Below are 24,055 nucleotides of genomic sequence, written 5' to 3'. Positions count from 1 at the left end.
CCCCTCTGCATGTCTTAGTACTTGGTGGCAAAACCCTTGTTGGCAATCACAGAGGTCATACGTTTCTTGTAGTTGGCCACCAGGTTTGCACACATCTCAGGAGGGATTTTGTCCTACTCCTCTTTGTAGATCTTCTTCAAGTCATTAAGGTTTCGAGGCTGACATTTGGCAACTCGTACCTTCAGCTCCCTCCACATATTTTCTATGGGATTAAGGTCTGGAGACTGGCTAGGCCATTCCAGGACCTTAATGTGCTTTTTCTTGAGCCACTTTGTTGCCTTGGCCGTGTGTTTTGAGTCATTCTCATGCTGGAATACCCATCCATGACCCATTTTCAATGCCCTGGCTAAGGGAAGGAGGTTCTCACCCAAGATTTGATGGTACATGGCCCCGTCCATCGTCCCTTTGATGCAGTGAAGTTGTCCTGTTCCCTTAGCAGAAAAACACACCCAAAACATAATGTTTCCACCTCCATGTTTGACGGTGGGGATGGTGTTCTTGGGGTCATAGGCAGCATTCCTCCTCCAGCAAACAGGGCGAGTTGAGTTGATGCCAAAGAGCTTGATTTTGGTCTCATCTGACCACAATACTTTCATCCAGTTCTCTGAATCATTCAGATGTTCATTGGCAAACTTCAGACGGGCCTGTACATGTGCTTTCCTGAGCAGGGTGAGAGATGGGACGTAGTGTGTTACCAATTGATTTCTTGGTGACTATGGTCCCAGCTGCCTTGAGATCATTGACAAGATCCTCCCGTGTAGTTCTGAGCTGATTCCTCACCGTTCTCATGATAATTGCAACTCCACGAGGTGAGATCTTGCATGGAGACCCAGACCTGAGGGATATTTATGGTTCCTTTGTGTTTCTTCCATTTGCAAATAATCGCACCAACTGTTGTCACCTTCTCACCAAGCTGCTTGGCGATGGTCTTGTAGCCCATTCCAGCCTTGTGTAGGTCTACAATCTTGTCCCTGACTTCCTTGGACAGCTCTTTGGTCTTGGCCATGGTGGAGAGTTTGGAAACTGATTGATTGATTGATTGCTTCTGTTTACAGATGTCTTTTATACAGGTAAGAAGCAGAGATTAAGAGGACTCCCTTTAAGAGTGTGCTCCTAATCTCAGCTCGTTACCTGTATAAAAGACACCTGGGAGCCAGACATTTTTCTGATTGAGAGGGGATCAAATACTTATTTCACTCATTAAAAAGCAAATCCATTTCTAACATTTTTGACATGCATTATTCTGGATTTTTTTGTTGTTATTCTGTCTCTCACAAATAAAATTATAGACTGATCATTTCTTTGTCAGTGGGCAAACGTACAAAATCAGCAGGGAATTTTTTCCCTCAGTGTACCAACATAGATCCTGACATATAAATGTTCTCAGTTGTAAACCATCAAATATAAAAGATAACACAATGCTTGCTCTCTATGCAGGTTAGGGAGAATTGTGCAGGCAAACTGCTTTTCCGCTGTCAATTTTTAAATCTAGGACCAGTGTTACAGACACAGAGGAAGCCTATTCTAGGACTAAAACAACAAGCTCAAAGGATATTGAGAACATTTTCTATTGAACTTGATTTTTTTTTTGTCAAGTCTGTGAAACCAGGTCCTAGACAGTCAATACAGAACATGTTATTTGCTAAGAAACTTACTGGAAGCATTTATTTTTCTTCTGTTCCTTACATCCTTTCACTCGCTGATGAACCATCAAGAAGTACAAAAAAACACCACCTAACAACAACCACCCTGAAAGTGGGCCCAGTATATCAAAATCAATCATTCAAATGTATTTATAAAGCCCTTTTTACATCAGCATTTGCCACAAAGTGCTTTTACAAAACACCTGGTCTTAAACCCCAAGGAGCAAACAACAACAGTGTTGAATTTCAGTGGCTAGGAAAAACTCCCTAAGAAGGCCGGAATTTAGGAAGAAACCTAGAGAGGACCCAGGCTCAGAGGGGTGACCAGTCCTCTTCTGGCTGTGCCGGGTGAACATATTAAGAGTACAAAATTGTAATCATGAATAAATGCTTGTGGGCTGAGTCCAGAGTCTATTTAAACCTAGTCCAGGTCAGAAGCATGGCCAGATGGACAAGGACAGGGACTACGCTACAGCTGAAATCATCAGGTATTGTCTTGATCTGCAACACAACCAGGAGAACTTTGGACAGGGACGGCAATGAGCCTTTCAAGCCTGGTACTCCGGAGGATTGGGCCAAGACTTCATGTCTTCCTAAGTTTAAAACAGGGGCAGGAGACAGGATACTTTTAGAAAATGCATTCCGTAGATCTACAAAGATTTATAGTGGAGAAGGAGAACTGACCCTAGTCCCCAGTACAATAATATAGCAGGGTAAGACATGGGGCAGAAACAGGGGGGTCCAATGACACTGTGGCCCTCTCTGGGGAAGGCCCGGACAGGGCCCAACAACCAGGAAATCAATGCACCCACATTGCCAAGCATCAACCAAAGGGACACCCACCAACCGCAACCACCCTGAATGAGGGCCGAGTATTGCCAGCAGAGTTTAACCCAATAGCGCGATATGCGCAACAGAGCGACAACAAGCCAATGACTCCACCCCCGAATGACATTGGAGGGAGGGCATCCCAGTGGCGATGAGAGCGCACCTGGCAAGACAGCAAGTGTGGACAGTATCAAGCCTTTCTGGTCACCTTCACACCCCTGGGCCAGACTACACTTAATCAAATACCATGCGGAAGAGATGAGTCTTTAGTAAACACTTCCCCATCCGCAACCAAAGTTTGCACTGAGTCTGCATTTCTAACCTTAGTTGGCAAATCATTTCACAGTAGTGGAGTTCTATGAGAGAAGGCCCTGCCTCTGGAAAGTTTGTTTAGAAATTCTAGGTAAAGGTTTTACTGTGGTCTTTCCTTAATTTACATTTCTCTCCTCGTTTCCTTCAACCATTAGGTGAGAAAGGAATAGGTCCTTTCTCTCTGACCTTCTCCCGTAAATAGTTTTCAGATTGATCCTAGGAGAAAGGAGGCGAGAACAACGATATTGAGAAAATTATAATAGTTTTGCATCAAAGAGGAAGTCGAGGTTTCCGAATCCCGCCTGATGCGATGTTGTGTTGCGCTTCCCGGTAAGGACCGATGGCGGCGCTGTGTACCCAGCCTTGAGACAGGACATTGAAACTGCACTGACTGGCTGCTGGAGACTGGAGAGAAGGATCTTTGTGCCTAAACTAAAAACCTAACCTGTGCTAGACTCATGAATTAAAACGGCTCATTCGTGAGGTAAATATTAGAAAGGAGTACAGTTTCTGGTGATTGATGACAGCGAAAACCGTTTTCTGAATTGTTGGGCCACAGTTGTATGTGTAAAAAGCTTTTTTGGTGGTAATTGTGATGTTCAAAATCCTTCGTCAGGCAAGTTCGTGGAGAGGGAGGGCGACGCTAGCCTTTTGCTGCCTGTGAAACTAGCGCGACTGTAGGAAGCGGTGTGAGAGAACTGAAGTTGAAACAAACAAACAAGTAATTTATCTGTATTTTTCGGCCAAATAAAGTTGTTCTAAATGCTTAACATGACAGTAGTTGGCCGCAGGAAGAACTCTTGAGAATAACGATTATTCGTAAAATTATTTCTGCCTCTTTGTAGTAATAGTAATGTCAAATGTGATGGTGTTCTGTGAATAGTTTGCGGCCTAGGCCAGTAATGCTAACTTGCTAGTTAGCATGGTATCAGTGAAATCTCGTTAACCACCTAGCCTAGCTAGCTAGTAACACAACTCCCCATCCCGCAAATTGGGTTACTTTTTATAGACATCATTTTATTTTTTTTATTGGGCGTGTTAACCACACATGTATTCGTACTGGTATATTTAATGTGGATTCATGGCCCAACTGGTGGCTACATAAATTATCGTTATGAAAGAACATGCGATGGTATAGCGGATATCTCGCTAGTTAGCATGCTAGTTAGCACAGGGGCGATTTTATTTTGATAATACAAAAAAACTTAATTCAGGGAGATATTTCACGCTGTCGACTGATCTGTTTCTGGTCCCCTCGCAGTGCATCGCACATAAATAATGAACAGAAGCACAAAACAGTGTTTTAAATGGGGTTTTTCAGAAGTGCGGTAGAACGGTTGTGTTGAACTTTTGTTTTTTGTCCCATAGAGGCCAGTAGAGGACTGTGTGGACTAGACGTCGACAAGCATGGAGTTCCCGCAGCAGAAACCAGCGGGGGACAGCAAGATCACCTATCCACCTGGGGTGAAGGAAATCACGGATAAGATCAGCAACGATGAGGTGGTGAAACGGTTAAAGGTACGTCGGTTGAACCAGCCTTGCAGACTGTCAGATCAAGGATGTTTAGGTGGAAGATTGCTAGTAAGCATGAAGGAACATACTACTATTTCAGTTTCCCTGGGTCTTCCCTCAGCCATGAGCAGATTTCCAATACCACAATAACTTTCTAAACTTGCCTTGCAAGGCCTATTGAGTTGTGGATTACAGGCAGGGACAGAGACTGAGAAGTTGGGATTTAAAGTCAGTATGTATGTTCAGGGATGTTTTTTGTCTGTGCTTCTGTTTTTAAGGCTGGTGGTGTTCAATGTTCTGAGTTGAAATAATGAAGAACACGGTTGCCTTTGGTTCATTTGTGGTGTCAGTTTACACGACTAACGGCAACTCAACCCTTGTGGTGCAGCTGGGGTGTTTTGGTTCACCAGTCCCATGTGTAGTAACTATTGAGGTTTGGGATTTTGGTAGGTGAAGATTCTATACTTTGGCTGGGGGAGAAAAATAATTGCTTTGTATTTTCTGAAAATGTCTAATTGGAATAGTTTCACCATCCCATACTCATTGGTGTTGCAATTGGCTGTTATATTCTCTTATAGATCTCCCCCAAAGACATTACTAACTTTAAAACGTAATGTAAGAAGTAAAGCAGGATTCTCCATGCAGCAAAGAACAGGGATTTGTTTTGAATGAATAGTAATGTTCTTGTAATTCCTCTGTTTTGTGTATTTACCAAAATATGCCCACCTGACCCAGGAAAAAATCATGAGCCACATTCTGTCTGAGGAACACAACAAGGAATCCCAAATTGTGGTGTTTTCTAGAAATGTTTTTGTCAAAACTGCCACACTGCCACGCATTGACAACATTGTCTTTGGTTTGCCTTTTACAGCATTGTCTACTCCCAGTTTGGCGTTGGTTTGCCTTTTACAGCGTCACACTCCCAGTTTGGGTTTGGTTTGCCTTTTAGAGCTTCATGTACTCCCAGTTTGGCTTTGGTTTGCTTTTTTCAGAGCCTCATGTACTCCCAGTTTGGCTTTGGTTTGCTTTTTTCAGAGCCTCATGTACTCCCAGTTTGGCTTTGGTTTGCTTTTTTCAGAGTGTCATGTACTCCCAGTTTGCTGAAATGGGGGTGAGAGGGAAATGCACAACCTGGCTGCTGGATGTTAACAACATCCTCATCTATGTAGTTACATAATGCTCTCAATGTTTTTAGCTCATTATAATCAGATGAGAAAAACTGCTTGAAATAGGGTGGACAAAGTTATTTGGTTGTAGGAATACAGTGATGTCATTAGGTATGTGCCAGAATGTTTGTTTGGTGAAAGTAGCAGCTATTCCTGCTGAGTAGTTGTGACACGCCAATGTTTTATTGCCAGTTTCATTTTTGGTCCATTCACAATGAACCCCAAACGTTTCCCAAATTGAGATTTTATTAAGCAAGCAGGCTGGCGCCTTTTATATGTTCTCAACAGTTGTAGTTATACAGAACTAGGTGAGCAGAAGCTATGGTGGTCTATACTGAATAGGCCACAATGTTTCTTGTGAGGTTTTAAGCGGCCTAGCCTTTCTGGGGTTAACTCTCATTTCACATAAAGCTGCCGACCTGAGCTTGTTTTACAATGTTACGTTCTAGAACAGTCAACGCGGAACCCAGCATTCCAATCAGCTAGACTGGCGGTGAGACCGTTTCCATGGTGAAAGTGCTTGTCTCTTCACAATGACATGGTCACTAGGGTTACCAATGTCTGTGACCACGAGACAGACCGTTAGGGATTTAATTCCACAATAGGACAGTTCAGTTGTCGTGATTGGAGGAGAGAACCGATTGGGGAACTCAATCAGTAGGCAACATATGATAACCAAAGGCAAAACCAAAACAAAGGTGTTCCAATAAACGCCAACACTGGGAAAGATGAAGCACAGGATGTAGAGGAATTCCTGGCGGTAATGGTGAGAGAAGTTCGCTAAACAACCGCAACGTGAACGCTACTTAAGACATGACTGGAGTTCGTCATGGTCGTCGTCGTCGTCCCCCGGTTACCCTAAAGGTGTCCTTGTGACTTCTGATTCCCCAGTACTCACATGCCAAGCAGGGCTTCTGTTTTGTCTTATCCGTCCTGAGGTGGAACTGCCATATAAGTGGCTGTTGGAAGCAGTACGTTTTATTACGATTAGCCAACTTTTAGATGTGCTTCTGCAAATACTTTGTTTAACAATAACTTGTCCATCCATCTTCTACCGCTTATCCGGGGCCGGGTCGCGGGGGCAGCAGTCTAAGCAGGGATGCCCAGACTTCCCTCTCCCCAGACACTTCCTCTAGCTCTTCCGGGGGGACACCGAGGCGTTCCCAGGCCAGCCGGGAGACATAGTCCCTCCAGCGTGTCCTAGGTCTTCCCCGGGGTCTCCTCCCGGTGGGATGGGACCGGAACACCTTCCCAGGAAGGCGTTCCGGAGGCATCCGAAAAAGATGCCCAAGCCACCTCAGCTGACCCCTCTCGATGTGGAGGAGCAACGGCTCTACTCTGAGCTCCTCCCGGGTGACCGAGCTTCTCACCCTATCTCTAAGGGATCGCCCAGCCACCCTGCGGAGAAAACTCATTTCGGCCGCCTGTATCCGGGATCTTGTCCTTTCGGTCATGACCCAAAGCTCATGACCATAGGTGAGAGTAGGAACGTAGATTGACTGGTAAATCGAGAGCTTCGCCTTGCGGCTCAGCTCTTTCTTCACCACGACAGACCGATACATCGACTGCATTACTGCAGAAGCTGCACCGATCCGTCTGTCAATCTCCCGTTCCATCCTTCCCTCACTCGTGAACAAGACCCCTAGATACTTAAACTCCTCCACTTGAGGCAGGCACTCTCCACCAACCTGAAGTGGGCAAGCCACCCTTTTCCGACTGAGGACCATGGCCTCGGATTTGGAGGTACTGATTTTCATCCCCACCGCTTCACACTCGGCTGCAAACCGTCCCAGTGCATGCTGAAGGTCCTGGTTAGAAGGGGCCAACACGACAACATCATCTGCAAAGAGCAGAGACGAAATCGTGTGGTCCCCAAACCTGACACCCTCCGGCCCCTGGCTGCGCCTAGAAATTCTGTCCATAAAAATTACAAACAGAACCGGTGACAAAGGGCAGCCCTGCCGGAGTCCAACATGCACTGGGAACAAGTCTGACTTACTGCCGGCAATGCGGACCAAGCTCCTGCTTCGGTTGTATAGGGACCTGACAGCCCTTAGCAAAGGACCCAGGACCCCATATTCCCCAAGCACCCTCCACAAGATGCCGCGAGGGACACAGTCGAATGCCTTCTCCAAATCCACAAAACACATGTGGATTGGTTGGGCAAACTCCCATGAACCCTCCAACACCCCGTAGAGGGTATAGAGCTGGTCCAGTGTTCCACGGCCCGGACGAAAACCACACTGTTCCTCCTGAATCCGAGGTTCTACTATCGGCCGTATTCTCCTCTCCAGAACCCTGGCATAGACTTTCCCGGGGAGGCTGAGAAGTGTGATCCCCCTATAGTTGGAACACACCCTCCGGTCCCCCTTCTTAAAAAGAGGGACCACCACCCCGGTCTGCCATCCCAGAGGCACTGTCCCCGACCGCCACGCGATGTTGCACAGGCGTGTCAACCAAGACAGCCCCACAACATCCAGAGACTTGAGGTACTCAGGGCGGATCTCATCCACCCCCGGTGCCTTGCCACCGAGGAGTTTCTTGACCACCTCTGTGACTTCAGCCCGGGTGATGGACGAGTCCACCACTGAGCCCTCATCCTCTGCTTCCTCAATGGAAGACATGTCAGCGGGATTGAGGAGATCCTCGAAGTACTCCTTCCACCGCCCGACGACATCCTCAGTTGAGGTCAACAGCTGCCCACCTCTACTGTAAACAGCGTTGGTAGGGCACTGTTTCCCTCTCCTGAGGCGCCGGATGGTTTGCCAGAATCTCTTCGAGGCCAGCCGATAGTCCTTCTCCATGGCCTCACCGAACTCCTCCCAGGCCCGAGTTTTTGCCTCCACAACCACCCGGGCTGCAGCCCGCTTGGCCTGTCGGTACCCGTCAGCTGCCTCAGGAGTCCCACAAGCCAACCAGGCCTGATAGGACTCCTTCTTCAGCTTGACGGCATCCCTTACTTCCGGTGTCCACCACCGGGTTCGGGGATTGCCGCCTCGACAGGCACCGGAGACCTTACGGCCACAGCTCCGAGCGGCCGCTTCGACAATGGCGGTGGAGAACATGGTCCACTCGGACTCAATATCTCCAACCTCCCTCGGGATCCAGTCGAAGCTCTGCCGGAGGTGGGAGTTAAAGATCTCTCTGACAGGAGACTCGGCCAGACGTTCCCAGCAGACCCTTACAGTACGCTTGGGCCTGCCGAGTCTGTCCAGCTTCCTCCCCCACCATCGGATCCAACTCACCACCAGGTGGTGATCAGTTGACAGCTCCGCCCCTCTCTTCACCCGAGTGTCCAAGACATACGGCCGCAGGTCAGATGAGACGACAACAAAGTCGATCATCGACCTGCGGCCTAGGGTGTCCTGGTGCCACGTGCACTGATGGACACCCTTATGCTTGAACATGGTGTTCGTTATGGACAAACTGTGACTAGCACAGAAGTCCAATAACTGAACACCACTCGGGTTCAGATCAGGGGGGCCGTTCCTCCCAATCACGCCCCTCCAGGTGTCACTGTCGTTGCCCACGTGGGCGTTGAAGTCCCCCAGTAGAACAATAGAGTCCCCAGTCGGAGCACTTTCCAGCACCCCTCCCAGAGACTCCAAGAAGGTCGGGTACTCTGCACTGCGGTTCGGCCCGTAGGCACAAACAACAGTGAGAGACCTATCCCCGACCCGTAGGCGCAGGGAAACGACCCTCTCGTTCACCGGGGTAAACTCCAACACATGGCGGCAGAGCTGGGGAGCTATGAGCAAACCCACACCAGCCCGCCGCCTCTCACCATGGGCAACTCCAGAGTGGTGAAGAGTCCATCCTCTCTCAAGGAGTGTGGTTCCAGAGCCCAAGCCGTGCGTAGAGGTGATCCCGACTACCTCTAATCGGAACCTCTCAACCTCACGCACTAACTCAGGCTCCTTCCCCGCCAGCGAGGTGACATTCCACGTCCCTAGAGCCAGTTTCTGTGTCCAGAGATCGGGTTGTCTAGGCCCCTGCCTTCGACTGCCGCCCGATCCTCTTTGCACCGGCCCCTTATGGTCCCTCCTGTGGGTGGTGAGCCCACGGGAGGGCGGCCCCACGTCACCCGTTCGGGCTGAGCCCGGCCGGGCCCCATGGGGGAAGGCCCGGCCACCAGGCGCTCGCATTCGAGCCCCAACCCCGGGCCTGGCTCCGGGGTGGGGCCCCGGCTGCGCCATACCGGGCGACGTCACGGTACTCAAAATGTTATTCTTCATTAAGGGGTTTTGAACCGCTCTTAGTCTGACCCGTCGCCTAAGACCTGTTTGCCTTGGGAGACCCTACCAGGGGCATATAGCCCCAGACAATAACTTGTGAACATCTAAATTGTTACTTGTTACACTGATGCAATGTTTAGCTAGTTGTAAAAGGCTCTTATGGCTTCCTCATCAAACTTTGCGGTACTTCTTTAAAATGTCAGTCCTGGCAAAAGCGTCTGAAGACAGATCTGCTTGAAAAATGCATTTTTGCAAGGTGATGCACACGCATGTTGAGCCAGTCTCCAAGCTCTACGGTTCCGATGCATATCGAGTTGCTATTGAAGGGAAATCTGCAGGTCTGTTTCTCTGAGCGATGAAATGTGCAGATATTCGATTTATTTTGTTGCGTTGAGAAGAGGTTGATATCATCTTGATTCTGCTGAATTGGAGAAGCCAAGAGGACAACATCAGTGCTAGCTGGCATTTGTTCTAACACGACTGTCAGGGAGATACATGGTCAAGTATGCAGTTTACTGGGAACCCTGATGTATTGACAAGTGTTCAGAATGTGCATACATGGAGCAAAGCGCTTGCATATAACAAAAACATTCTCTTATTGGAATAGTTGCTGCTGTGGCGTCGTTATGCCTGGGCGCTCAGGAGCGCCCTGCATGTATTGTGATCCTAGTGACGCCTCTGCTTGGTAACCATTCCAAAACAACATGACTAACTCTGCCTTCTTATTTTCATGGTGGTGGCTGTATCATGGTATTCTTATGCTTGAATTCACTTGTGGTACTTACTAAGAATTCTGTGTGCTTTTTAGGGGCCAGTTTTCTTGCTAATTGTCTGCTTTTCACCAGACATGGAGTGAGGAATTCTCTTTACAGCAGGACAATAAACAGAAGGACAAAATCTGAAGGGAGTGTTTAAATTAAGTTGAAGTTTCACATCTGTTTTTAAATTCCAGATGTAATTGTTGCTGTCTAACTATGGTTGGCCACATTTTAGCAGAGCGTAAAGAGTTTTGGAAAGTGTATTGCCCAACCCAATGGTGGGTGTCTGTTATGGCTGGTTTTATGTTGGGATGTTGAATGGAGTTCATGCAGCACAGGCTTCTGTGAACCAGAGTTTACATTACATTAGAAAGGTCAACAAGATAACTTCTACATTCTAAAATGGAGCGGACGTTTTTGTTGCTCTCTGTAAATTGTTATAGTAATTAAAGTTTCAGCAAAACTGTGCAATCTCTTTCAGGCTCGCTCAAGTCTTTCAGAAGAAAGGGTTAGGTATCAGACTTTGCATATAAAAACCCCAAAAAAACTCCCTTTCAACATTTGAACATACAGCCGGATATTCTCGTAAGAAAACAAACATGAGTCTTATAAATTGGGTCAAGCACGCACGCTGGCACGCACGCTGACTTCCTAGTTACAGGCAGTGGTGCAGAAAGACTTCAGCGCCTTGATGCTTTTCAGCAGAGCGAGCGAGCAAAAGAGAGAGAGAGAGAGAGAGAGAGAGAGAGAGAGAGAGAGAGCACGGGGGAGTTAAAGCGAGGCAGCGCACGAGCAGAGGCAATGTAAGAGAGCAGGAGACTGAGGGAGAAAAGCAGAGCGCTCATGGCTCTCCTGCGCTGAGTGCCCATCCCCCAAACTCGCAGACGGCTGATTGGCTGCCTCCGCTGTGCCTGGAAACACACAGTTGCGGAGGTGTGGCCTGCTGGGTCCTAGCGCTACATGGGTTTGAGCTAAGTGTCAGTTTCTGCCGTGGCTCAAGATTGGAGGACAGTGTTTCCTTTTGAACTCGGTCATATTCTTGTTGACAGTGAAGAGTATTTTGGAGGAGAAGGGGGCGTGTCCCTTAAGGGTTTAAGGAGAGCCCTGACAGCTGATAATGGGCATGTGATTACATGGCTGAGATATGTACATAGTCTAGACAGGAATCTGGGGGGGGGTGTAATATTAACATCCTTCCTTATTTAAGTAGAGCTCTGAAGAGTTCCTTTTTGCTGGACCACGTAAGGGGAGCTGGCCAAGAAGAGTGAATGCCCCTGACTGAGACTGACTGACTGACTGCCCCCGACTGAGACTGACTGACTGACTGCCCCCGACTGAGACTGACTGACTGCCCCCGACTGAGACTGACTGACTGCCCCCGACTGAGACTGACTGCCCCCGACTGAGACTGACTGCCCCTGACTGAGACTGACTGACTGACTGCCCCCGACTGAGACTGACTGACTGACTGCCCCCGACTGAGACTGACTGACTGCCCCCGACTGAGACTGACTGACTGACTGCCCCTGACTGAGACTGACTGACTGACTGCCCCTGACTGAGACTGACTGACTGACTGCCCCCGACTGAGACTGACTGACTGACTGCCCCCGACTGAGACTGACTGACTGACTGCCCCCGACTGAGACTGACTGACTGACTGCCCCTGACTGAGACTGACTGACTGACTGACTGCCCCCGACTGAGACTGACTGCCCCTGACTGAGACTGACTGACTGACTGCCCCCGACTGAGACTGACTGACTGACTGCCCCTGACTGAGACTGACTGACTGACTGCCCCCGACTGAGACTGACTGACTGACTGACTGACTCCGACTGAGACTGACTGACTGACTGCCCCCGACTGAGACTGACTGACTGACTGCCCCCGACTGAGACTGACTGACTGACTGCCCCCGACTGAGACTGACTGACTGCCCCCGACTGAGACTGACTGACTGACTGCCCCCGACTGAGACTGACTGACTGCCCCCGACTGAGACTGACTGACTGCCCCCGACTGAGACTGACTGACTGACTGCCCCCGACTGAGACTGACTGACTGACTGCCCCCGACTGAGACTGACTGACTGACTGCCCCCGACTGAGACTGACTGACTGACTGCCCCCGACTGAGACTGACTGACTGCCCCCGACTGAGACTGACTGACTGACTGCCCCCGACTGAGACTGACTGACTGACTGCCCCCGACTGAGACTGACTGACTGCCACTGGTTAAATAGTGTAGTGGTTAGAGAAGCAGACTTGTGAACTATAGGTCCCGAGTTTGTATCTCCTCGCAGTCAAAGTGAAGTATGCATTGTGAATTATTTGGTATTGACAAACAATTTGCTGGCTAAAACTGAAACTGTGTACAGTTATATTGAGACTGTTTTTAGCATGGAAAGGTTACTGGCTAATAGCTGTTCAAACGGCCTGTGGCCAAAGCTAACAGCTCATAGATGCTATTTGTGGTGGAGGTAAACTTAATAAGAACCGTTAGTCAGTTTAACAATAGTGTTTAGTGACTGTTGAAATGCATAATGCTGTGTTGTAGTGGTTAAAGACCATGGGACAGAATAGACAGTACAACACAGCTGACAATGAGGTCCAGCTGTGTTGGTGGGTGTATATAATATGCATAGATTAACAGTTCAGGTGAATATCTACAGTTTCAAGACCGTATATCTAGATGGGGAGAGTGTTTAGCGTATGACCGTGTAATGATGTATTTTACAGGAAGATTCGTGATGTGTTGAGCGTGGCCTGGCCTGTCTCTGTGAGCGTGGCCTGGCCTGTCTCTGTGAGCGTGGCCTGGCCTGTCTCTGTGAGCGTGGCCTGGCCTGTCTCTGTGGGCGTGGCCTGGCCTGTCTCTGTGGGCGTGGCCTGGCCTGTCTCTGTGGGCGTGGCCTGGCCTGTCTCTGTGGGCGTGGCCTGGCCTGTCTCTGTGGGCGTGGCCTGGCCTGTCTCTGTGGGCGTGGCCTGGCCTGTCTCTGTGGGCGTGGCCTGGCCTGTCTCTGTGGGCGTGGCCTGGCCTGTCTCTGTGGGCGTGGCCTGGCCTGTCTCTGTGGGCGTGGCCTGGCCTGTCTCTGTGGGCGTGGCCTGTCTCTGTGGGCGTGGCCTGTCTCTGTCTCTGTGGGTCAGGCGGCTGGTTACGGGACATTTTCATGTGGCATGATTGTTTTGGTTGTGCGTGACCTGGTGCTCACCAGCCCTCCAACTTTTCGGGGGCACAACGTGTCACCAGTTTACGCCCGCGGTGGTCAGACGCTGGTTGACATGAGGATGGATTATGCATTTGCACTGAATAAGTTTTCGTTTTTTCCCAGATCCACAAATTCTTTGACAATGACGTTGTCCTCCCATCTGAAATTAACAGCAGGGTCCTACAGTGTTGTGAGGATGAGGTTATTTTGACTTCAGCAGGCAGAAAGGAGGCTGTGTAGGCTGACAGATGGTTTGTTGAGGGTGCAGTCACTGATATAACCTTCCTAAATAATGATCGTTGATCCACAGAACACCTTAGCTAGGGAAATGTCACAACCATGACTTGCTTATCAAATAGTTAATGTTATTAAACTCTATTTACACATCTATTGTTTTAGGTATGTAGAGCTTTGGAAAACGTAGACCCCACTGCACCTTTTTCTGTCCTGTCCAAAAAAGTTGAAAAGGAAAGTTTTGAGTGAGGAACAGAAGGGTTAATATTAAGAGACCACTGCAAATTGAACGCTTCTGTTCCTCACTCACAACTTCCCTTTTCAACTTTTTTGGAAAGTTAAGAAAAAGGTGCAGTGGTCTCAAAAACTTTTTTCTGGATATATATATATATATAATATATGACACAGATCAGCCATAACATAATGACCGGTGAAGTGAATAATGTCACCTGTCAGTGGGTGTGATATATTAGGCAGCAAGTGAACAGTTTGTTCTTGAAGTTGAAAAATGGACAAGCGTAAGGATATGAGCGATTTCTGTGATGGCTTGACAACTGGGTCAGAGCATCGCCAAAACTGCAGCCCTTGTGGGGTGTTCCCGGTCTGCAGTGGTCCGTACCTGTCAAAAGTGGTCCAAGGAAGGAAAAGTGGTGATCCGGCGACAGGGTCATGGGTGGTCACGGCTCATTGGTGCACGTGGGGAGGCTGGTCCGTGTGGTCCAATCCAACCGACGAGCTACTGTTGTTCATAGTGCTGAAAAGGTTAATGCTGGTACTGATAGAAAGGTGTCAGAACACACAGTGCATCAGTTTGTTGTGTATGGGGCTGCGTAGACACAGACCAGTCAGGGTGACCATGCTGACCCCTGTCCACTGCTGAAAGCACCTACAAATGGGCACATGAGCATCAGAATTGGACCATGGTGCAATGGAAGAAGGTGGCCTGGTTTGATGAATCACGTTTACTTTTACATCATGTGGATGACCGGGTGCGTGTGCGTCGCTTATCTGGAGAACACATTGTACCAGGATGCACTATGGGAAGAAGGCAAGCCGGCGGAGGCAGTGTGATGTGTTGGGCAATGTTCTGCTGGGAAACCTTGGGTCCTGCCATTCATGTGGATGTTACTTTGACACATACAACCTACTTGAGCATAGTTGCAGACCATGTGCACCCTTTCATGGCAACGGTATTCCCTGATGGCATTGGTGTCTTTCAGCAGGATAATGCACCCTGCCACAAAGCAAAAAAGGTTCAGGAGTGGTTTGAGGAACACAACAAGTTCAAGGTGTTGACTTGGCCTCCACATTCTCCCTCCTCTAATCGAGCATCTGTGGGATGTGCTGGACAAACAGGTCCGATCCATGGAGGTCCCACCTCGCAACTTACAGGACTTAAAGGATCTGCTGCTAACGTCTTGTTGCCAGATACCACAGCACATCTTCAAATGTCTAGTGGAGTCCATGCCTCGACGGGTCAGGGCTGTTTTGGCAGGTAAAGGGGATCTACACAATATTAGGCAGGTGGTCACAATGTTATGGCTGATCAGTGTGTATTTCTATATCTCAGCCCATCCCAAGTATTCGCCCATTTTCAATTTATCAAACATCATCCTCTTATGTCTTTGGCTTTCTGAGGAGTTGGAGGATATGGTGTCGGCATGTTGAGGGTGGTGTCCAGACCTGTTTGCTCTGCAGGTAAACTGCACTGTGTTGAGGGTGGTGTCCAGACCTGTTGGCTCTGCAGGTAAACTGCACTGTGTTGAGGGTGGTGTCCAGACCTGTTGGCTCTGCAGGTAAACTGCACTGTGTTGAGGGTGGTGTCCAGACCTGTTGGCTCTGCAGGTAAACTGCACTGTGTTGAGGGTGGTGTCCAGACCTGTTGGCTCTGCAGGTAAACTGCACTGTGTTGAGGGTGGTGTCCAGACCTGTTGGCACTGCAGGTAAACTGCACTGTGTTGAGGGTGGTGTCAGTGATTGAACAGACGAGCCTCACCAGGTGATGTGTGTGTGTGTGTGTGTGTGTGTGTGTGTGTGTGTGTGTGTGTGTGTGTGTGTGTGTGTGTGTGTGTGTGTGTGTGTGTGTGTGTGTGTGTGTGTGTGTGTGTAGATGGTGGTGAAGACCTTCATGGACATGGACCAGGACAGTGAGGAGGAGAAGCAGCAGTATCTGAATCTGGCGCTCCACCTGGCCTCCGAGTTCTTCCTCAGGAACCCCAACAAGGACGTGCGCCTCCTGGTGGCCTGCTGCCTGGCCGACATCTTCCGGATCTACGCCCCCGAGGCGCCCTACACCTCCCATGATAAACTCAAGGTCAGCAAATTAACGTTTGTACATCTAGAATATAACCAATACCCCACCAATCCAGTATAGAATATCTATAACACAACCTAGCACAGCAAAGACCCATCTATTTTCATCCAGTAATATCAACCGCTTCTCCTCTCCAGGACATCTTCCTGTTCATCACCAGACAGCTGAAAGGGCTGGAAGACACGAAGAGCCCCCAGTTCAACAGATACTTCTACCTGCTGGAGGTGAGGGGGTCAAGGGTGACAGGTTAGAGGTCAGACACCCTAGGTCTGGGCGACAACCATGGTAAGGGTTTGTTTGATGTGCATTCCTGAATGTCCACCTGTGTGTGTGTGTGTAGAACCTGGCCTGGGTGAAGTCGTACAACATCTGCTTTGAGCTGGAGGACTGCAATGAGATCTTCATCCAGCTCTTCAAGACGCTCTTCTCTGTCATCAAGTAAGACCCCCATTAGATCTGGGTTGCTTGTGCTCCAGTGGCTGGTAGTCTCTGTCTGACGCTCTCCTCCCCCTCCAGTAACAGCCATAATCAGAAGGTCCAGATGCATATGTTGGATCTGATGAGTTCTATCATCATGGAAGGAGATGGAGTCACACAGGAGTTACTGGACACCATACTGATCAACCTGATACCAGCCCACAAGGTAAAACACACACGCCATACTGATCAACCTGATACCAGCCCACAAGGTAAAACACACACGCCATACTGATCAACCTGATACCAGCCCACAAGGTAAAACTCTTAACCCTCTCCTCTCCCCTCCAGAATCTAAACAAACAAGCATACGACCTGGCCAAGACTCTGCTGAAGAGAACCGTTCAGACTATAGAGACCTGCATCGCCAATGTTAGTACATCCCTGTCTCAGTGCCTCCTTCAGGGAGTTTGTCTCTCTCTCTCCTACTGGGAGTCTGCCTCTCCTACTGGGAGTCTGCCTCTCCTACTGGGAGTCTGCCTCTCCTACTGGGAGTCTGCCTCTCCTACTGGGAGTCTGCCTCTCCTACTGGGAGTCTGCCTCTCCTACTGGGAGTCTGCCTCTCCTACTGGGAGTCTGCCTCTCCTACTGGGAGTCTGCCTCTCCTACTGGGAGTCTGCCTCTCCTACTGGGAGTCTGCCTCTCCTACTGGGAGTCTGCCTCTCCTACTGGGAGTCTGCCTCTCCTACTGGGAGTCTGCCTCTCCTACTGGGAGTCTGCCTCTCCTACTGGGAGTCTGCCTCTCCTACTGGGAGTCTGCCTCTCCTACTGGGAGTCTGCCTCTCCTACTGGGAGTCTGCCTCTCCTACTGGGAGTCTGCCTCTCCTACTGGGAGTCTGCCTCTCCTACTGGGAGTCTGCCTCTCCTACTGGGAGTCTGCCTCTCCTACTGGGAGTCTGCCTCTCCTACTGGGAGTCTGCCTCTCCTACTGGGAGTCTGCCTCTCCTACTGGGAGTCTGCCTCTCCTACTGGGAGTCTGCCTCTCCTACTGGGAGTCTGCCTCTCCTACTGGGAGTCTGCCTCTCCTACTGGGAGTCTGCCTCTCCTACTGGGAGTCTGCCTCTCCTACTGGGAGTCTGTCTTTATGTATCTCCCTGTGGATTTGATGGTCAGGTTGTAACCACTTCCCCCTTCAGTTCTTTAACCAGGTTTTGGTGATGGGAAAGTCGTCGGTCAGCGATCTTTCAGAACACGTCTTTGATCTGATCCAGGAGCTGTTCTCCATCGATCCTCTGCTGCTCACGTCTGTCATGCCCCAGCTAGAGTTCAAACTCAAGGTATAGCAAGACCATGTTGTCCACACATACCACAATCTTCTTGAAGATTGCAGTGTGGCAAAACAAAAATCAATACAAATATTTCTCTGAAACACTTAGTTTTTCCTTGCCTGTCACATTGTGTCAGCGCTTTAGTGTCTCATTTCAGTAGAGCTGTTCATAACTGTGTTTCAGAGCAATGATGGCGAGGAACGCCTGGCGGTGGTCAAGCTGCTGGCCAAACTGTTCGGGGCTAAAGACTCTGAGCTGGCCACGCAGAACAGACCGCTTTGGCAGTGCTTCCTCGGACGGTGAGACCCACTCTCCCCCCCGTACAGCCTTCCACTGCCTTTCTGTGTCTCCCCAAGATGTTGACATGTCGTCTCCTCAGGTTCAATGACATCCATGTTCCTGTGAGGTTGGAGTCGGTCAAGTTTGCCTCTCACTGCCTCATGAACCACCCCGACCTGGCGAAGGACCTCACAGGTGGGTCCGTCTCCCCGCGTTCGGGCTCTGAATTTCCACGTCTTTGGTGGCAAAAACTCCTAAATATGTTGCCCTGCCAAACCCAGGTAGACACGACCGCTAGTAAGAGAACCTGTCTCCATGGAGGGCATTTGTGGAGTGGATATATGAGTTTAAGACCGATCGTAATCCATTTAAAACATGTTTCTTGGGCTTCTTTCAGGCGTACCATACACACACTGTATGATGACTAACACATGTTTGTTTTTATCCAATCAGAGTTCCTGAAAGTGCGGTCACATGACCCAGAGGAAGCGATCCGCCATGACGTCATCGTAACCATCATCAACGCCGGGAAGAAAGACCTGAACCTTGTTAACGACCAGCTGCTGGGCTTCGTTAGGGAGAGAACTTTGGACAAAAGGGTAATTATCTCATACCTCCACTGGGGTGCCCTGCACAGATACCCCTCAGCTACAGCCTCCATTCAGGGCAGGGACTCTATTCGGGGTGCCAGGCTTGTATTTGGCGGGGGTGGGGGGTGGACTGGCTTGTATTTGGCGGGGGTGGGGGGGTGCCAGGCTTGTATTTGGCGGGGGTGGGGGGGTGCCAGGCTTGTATTTGGCGGGGGTGGGGGGGTGCCAGGCTTGTATTTGGCGGGGGTGGGGGGGTACCAGGCTTGTATTTGGCGGGGGGGGTGGGGGGGTTGGACTGGCTTGTATTTGGCGGGGGGTGGGGGGTTGGACTGGCTTGTATTTGGCGGGGGGTTGGGGGGTTGGACTGGCTTGTATTTGGCGGGGGGGTGGGGGGGTGGACTGGCTTGTATTTGGCGGGGGTGGGGGGGTTGGACTGGCTTGTATTTGGCGGGGGGGTGGGGGGGTGGACTGGCTTGTATTTGGCGGGGTTGGGGGGGTGGACTGGCTTGTATTTGGCGGGGGTGGGGGGGTGCCAGGCTTGTATTTGGCGGGGGGGTGCCAGGCTTGTATTGGGCGGGGGGGGGGGCTTGTATTCAGGTGGGGTTTATTTTCTTTATGTGGACGTTTAGACTTTTTTTGGTCAATAATATATTTAACTGACAGGGCCATTTTGTCCCCACAGTGGCGGGTCCGTAAGGAGGCGATGATGGGTCTGGCTCAGCTCTTCAAGAAGTACTGTCTGCATCACGAGGCCGGCAAGGAACAGGCCCAGAAGATCTCCTGGATTAAAGACAAGCTGCTGCACATCTACTACCAGAACAGCATCGATGACAAGTACACACGCACACGCACACACACACACAGAGTATGATCAGAGTATGTTTTGTCTGTTTAATGTGTTTGGGAGGTTTTCTATCTTTTTCCCGCTGTGTTTTTGCTGTGTAGGCTACTAGTGGAGAAGATCTTTGCCCAGTACATGGTTCCTCACAGTCTGGACACAGAGGAGAAGATGAAGTGTCTCTACTACCTTTATGCCTGTCTGGATACAAACGCTGTCAAGTAGGCACACACACACACACACACAGTATTGGTCTGGCTCAGGAAACCAGGTTGGACAAGGAAATAATATTTCCCAGGTGTACAAATGGAACCCAGAACTGAAGTGAAGATTAGCAATAAAAAAACATAGAAATGAGTCTTAGTCTGTGGAAGGAATAATCAGATGATTCATTGCTGTCTTGTCCCCCCCCCGCCCCCCCCCTCTGCCCCCCGCCCCCGGTCTTCCCTGCCCCCCCCTCTTTGTTTCCCCCGGTCTTCCCTTCAGGGCTCTTAATGAGATGTGGAAGTGTCAAAACATGTTGAGAGGTTTGGTCCGAGAACTACTGGATCTGCACAAGCTACCTGTCGTGAGTCTCACACGCGCGCACACACGCGCACACACGTGCACACACGTGCACACACGCACACACACACTCACACACATACCACTGATGTTGCCCCCATTGTTGTTACTGATGTGTAATTTTGCTGCATTTACAACCACGTTATTAACATACGACAGACAATCACTATTGGACATCAGAACTGCACTGGAATCGTCTTTTCCGTCCAGAACATCAAGTTCAACGAACATCCCGGGACACCCTTTGTTGTGCTCACCTGAGCCAGCACCTGGAAAACAACAAAGTGTGGGGGAGTGGGGTGGAGTTCTGGTCCGACTGGGTCTGTGGGGAAACTGTGTTCCTCTCCCAAGTGTTCTCTTAGAGAACATCCAGTCACTAGACAGCAAGCTGGACCAACTCAGGAGCAGGCTGGCTTTCCAGTGGGACATTAAGAACTGTAATGTTCTGGTTTTCACTGAAACATGGCTGGAGATGCAGCCATTGTTCCTAAAGGGCTATCCATTCATCGGCAGGATGGAACAGCAGAGTCCGGTAAAAGCAGAGTGGTGGTGTCTGCTTCATGGGAAACCATCTTTGGTGTCTGGATGTGGACTGCATTTCTCCTGGATGCTCTCCTAATCTGGAGCATCTTACGATTAAATGTCGCCCTTACTATCTACCCCAGGAGTTTACACCAGTCATTTTAACAGCTGTGTTCATCCTCCCCTAAGCCAACGCTGAGGCTTCCCTCGACAAACTGTTTAGAGTTATTGATAGGCTTGAATGTTTACACCCGGAAGCTGCCTTTATTGTTGCGGGTGATTTTAATGGCGCCAATCTGAGGAAAGTCCTACAGAAGTTCAAAAAACTTCCTGACAGGCGGGAAAAACACTCTGGACAACGTTTACTCATTATAACGTTTACTTATACCCACGGATATAAGGCCCTCCCCCGTCCTGCTTTCGGCAAATCAGACCACGCGTCGATACTGTTGCTCCCTGCTTACAGGCAGAGGCTAAAACAAGAGAAGCCAGTGAGGTCCATTCAACGATGGACGGACACATCAGATGCCGACTTACGTGACTTACGTTTCCTTACTACCGACTGGGAAATGTTCCTCCAAAATAATTTCCTAATCAAAACCGTGGGTCAACAGTGGCATTCGTGCCATGCTAAAGGCACCGACAGCAGCATTCAACTCCGGCAGCGAGGATGATTCTAAGAAATCCCAGTATGACCTCAGGAAGGCAATAAAAACAGCAAAAAGTCAAAGTAGAATCTCTCTACCAGGGCTCCAATACCAGGAACATGTGGAGTGGTCTGAGAACCATCACTGACTATAAAGACTATTCAGGCAGTGTGGGGGAAGTGCCAGCTTCTCTCCCAGAGGAACTGAACTCGACTGCCTGGCAACTCACATCTCCAACACCATCGTTGAGTTTGCTGACGACACCAACATCATAGACCTGATCTCTGACATCAACGAGTCAGTCTGTAGAGACGAGGTGAGGTCAGAGACTTCATGGTGTCAGGAAAACAACCTCCAGCTCAATATCAGCAAAACGAAGGAGATGATTGTTGATCACAGGAAGCTGCGGCGGGGAGACCACGCCCCCATACACATCAATGGCTCTGCAATAGAGAGAGTTCACAACATCTGGTTCCTTGGTGTCAACATCAGTGATGACTTGACCTGGTCTCATCACTCTAACATCTTTGTGAAGGAGGCCAGGAAACGGCTCTTCTTCCTACGCCGATTACACCTGTCGCTTTATATCATGCACACCTGTCGCTTTATATCATGCACACCTGTCGCTTTATATCATGCACACCTGTCGCTTTATATCATGCACACCTGTCGCTTTATATCATGCACACCTGTCGCTTTATATCATGCACACCTGTCGCTTTATATCATGCACACCTGTCGCTTTATATCATGCACACCTGTCGCTTTATATCATGCACACCTGTCGCTTTATATCATGCACACCTGTCGCTTTATATCATGCACACCTGTCGCTTTATATCATGCACACCTGTCACTTTATATCATGCACACCTGTCGCTTTTACATTGCACTACGTTTGTACAGTTGTATAGTTATTATTGATGTGTGTTTTTGTATAGTGTTATTATTGATAGTTTGTGTTATCTTCTTATTTTAATATTATAATTACTGTTACTTTTTTTAACTTTAACTGCACTGTCGGGAGTAGGAAAACCAGGCATTTCATTGCCGTAACTTGTTTTTGCAGATGACAAATAAACCTTTTGAACTTTGAACACACACACATGAAACACATGAATCTTCATTAACTCTGTCGTCTCTCTCTTCTTCAGTCTGAAGCCAACAACACCTCCATGTTTGGAAAGCTCATGACCATTAGCAGTGAGTCTCACACACTTTCTACTGTAATAAAAACACCTGTAGGAAATGGCCTGGTCATTAGTGTCTGCTCTGACATCAGAAGGTCAGGGGTTCAATCCCCAGCAGGCTCATACCAAAGACTTGGAGAATGAGACCTGGAAGGACCTAGAGCCTCTGAATGAAACCAGTATTCAGATAGATTGGGGGTGTTTAGACTTTTCAGAGATGAAATTACAACAAAAGAAGATTGGAGATTGGTGTGGATGCTTTTGTTACAGAGCATCCAATCACTGACTAATCAACTGACATGGAGGGACTGAAATATGTATGCGATTTATTTGAATAATTTCCAATATGTTGATAATGCAACACAGACATTCATCATAACTGTCCTTCCCCAGAGAACCTTCCAGATGCTGGGAAAGCCCAAGACTTCATGAAGAGGTTCAACCAGGTGTTGGGAGAAGATGAGAAGCTGCGTGTCCAGCTGGAGACTCTCATTAGTCCCACCTGTTCCTGTAAACAGGCTGAACTCTGTGTGGTGAGAACACACACACACATACTGACACACACACACACATTCTGACACACACACACATTCTGACACACACACATACTGACACACACATACTGACATTGTATAGGTTGTGTATTGATGGTGTATAGGTTGTGTATTGATGGTGTATAGGTTGTGTATTGATGGTGTATAGGTTGTGTGTTGATGGTGTATAGGTTGTGTATTGATGGTGTATAGGTTGTGTATTGATGGTGTATAGGTTGTGTATTGATGGTGTATAGGTTGTGTGTTGATGGTGTATAGGTTGCGTGTTGATGGTGTATAGGTTGCGTGTTGATGGTGTATAGGTTGCGTGTTGATGGTGTATAGGTTGTGTATTGATGGTGTATAGGTTGTGTATTGATGGTGTATAGGTTGTGTGTTGATGGTGTATAGGTTGCGTGTTGATGGTGTATAGGTTGTGTGTTGATGGTGTATAGGTTGTGTGTTGATGGTGTATAGGTTGTGTATTGATGGTGTATAGGTTGTGTATTGATGGTGTATAGGTTGTGTATTGATGGTGTATAGGTTGTGTGTTGATGTATTGGTCACGTGTTTCAGAGGGAGATTACCCGTAAGCTGACCTTTCCTAAACAGCCAACCAACCCCTTCCTGGAGATGGTGAAGTTTCTGTTGGAACGCATCGCTCCTGTTCACATCGACTCTGAGGCCATCAGGTACGTAACGCGTGAGTCAGTGAGCCACCTAGTGGGGGTGTTTGGGAACTACAGCTGGACAGCCTCCAACTCCCCCTTCAACCAGTCCATCCAGTCCCCTTCAGCCACTGCCTTGACATACCGACTGATTTGAAGGGTGTTGGTCGTCATTAATGTCACCTGGAGTGTCAACCGTGGTCGCCCAGAATGCACCAGGAACACATCACACTTACACTGAAGAGTAACTTAGCTGACAGGATGGAGC

At 49.0% G+C, this 24,055-nt stretch overlaps 1 protein-coding gene across 6 annotated transcripts in view; it reads left to right on the top strand.

Annotated features, from left to right (window-relative positions):
- The first annotated feature begins 3,086 nt into the window (after positions 1–3,086).
- The window catches only part of pds5a (PDS5 cohesin associated factor A), a 36,737-nt gene continuing 15,768 nt past the window's right edge, over positions 3,087–24,055 (top strand). For 2 of the 6 annotated variants that reach the window (XM_034290986.1, XM_034290987.1), the window contains exons 1-17: positions 3,089–3,267; positions 4,152–4,301; positions 16,008–16,211; positions 16,349–16,435; positions 16,552–16,649; positions 16,728–16,854; positions 16,980–17,060; positions 17,825–17,965; positions 18,140–18,255; positions 18,336–18,430; positions 18,689–18,834; positions 19,508–19,659; positions 19,771–19,884; positions 20,150–20,231; positions 22,551–22,599; positions 22,980–23,119; positions 23,696–23,811. In XM_034290986.1, the coding sequence (XP_034146877.1) occupies positions 4,191–4,301; positions 16,008–16,211; positions 16,349–16,435; positions 16,552–16,649; positions 16,728–16,854; positions 16,980–17,060; positions 17,825–17,965; positions 18,140–18,255; positions 18,336–18,430; positions 18,689–18,834; positions 19,508–19,659; positions 19,771–19,884; positions 20,150–20,231; positions 22,551–22,599; positions 22,980–23,119; positions 23,696–23,811 (1,859 nt within the window). In that variant the 5' untranslated portion in view covers positions 3,089–3,267; positions 4,152–4,190. Of the gene's footprint in view, positions 3,268–3,399; positions 3,505–4,151; positions 4,302–16,007; positions 16,212–16,348; positions 16,436–16,551; positions 16,650–16,727; positions 16,855–16,917; positions 16,947–16,979; positions 17,061–17,824; positions 17,966–18,139; positions 18,256–18,335; positions 18,431–18,688; positions 18,835–19,507; positions 19,660–19,770; positions 19,885–20,149; positions 20,232–22,550; positions 22,600–22,979; positions 23,120–23,695; positions 23,812–24,055 lie in introns of those variants that run through there. The other 4 variants (XM_034290984.1, XM_034290988.1, XM_034290982.1 and 1 more) reach the window with 4 other exon arrangements.

Source organism: Esox lucius, chromosome 25, assembly GCF_011004845.1.
Source record: "Esox lucius isolate fEsoLuc1 chromosome 25, fEsoLuc1.pri, whole genome shotgun sequence".
Lineage (NCBI taxonomy): Eukaryota > Metazoa > Chordata > Actinopteri > Esociformes > Esocidae > Esox > Esox lucius.
Note: the sequence above shows the minus strand (reverse complement) of the source record. Positions and strands in the feature narration are given on the sequence as shown.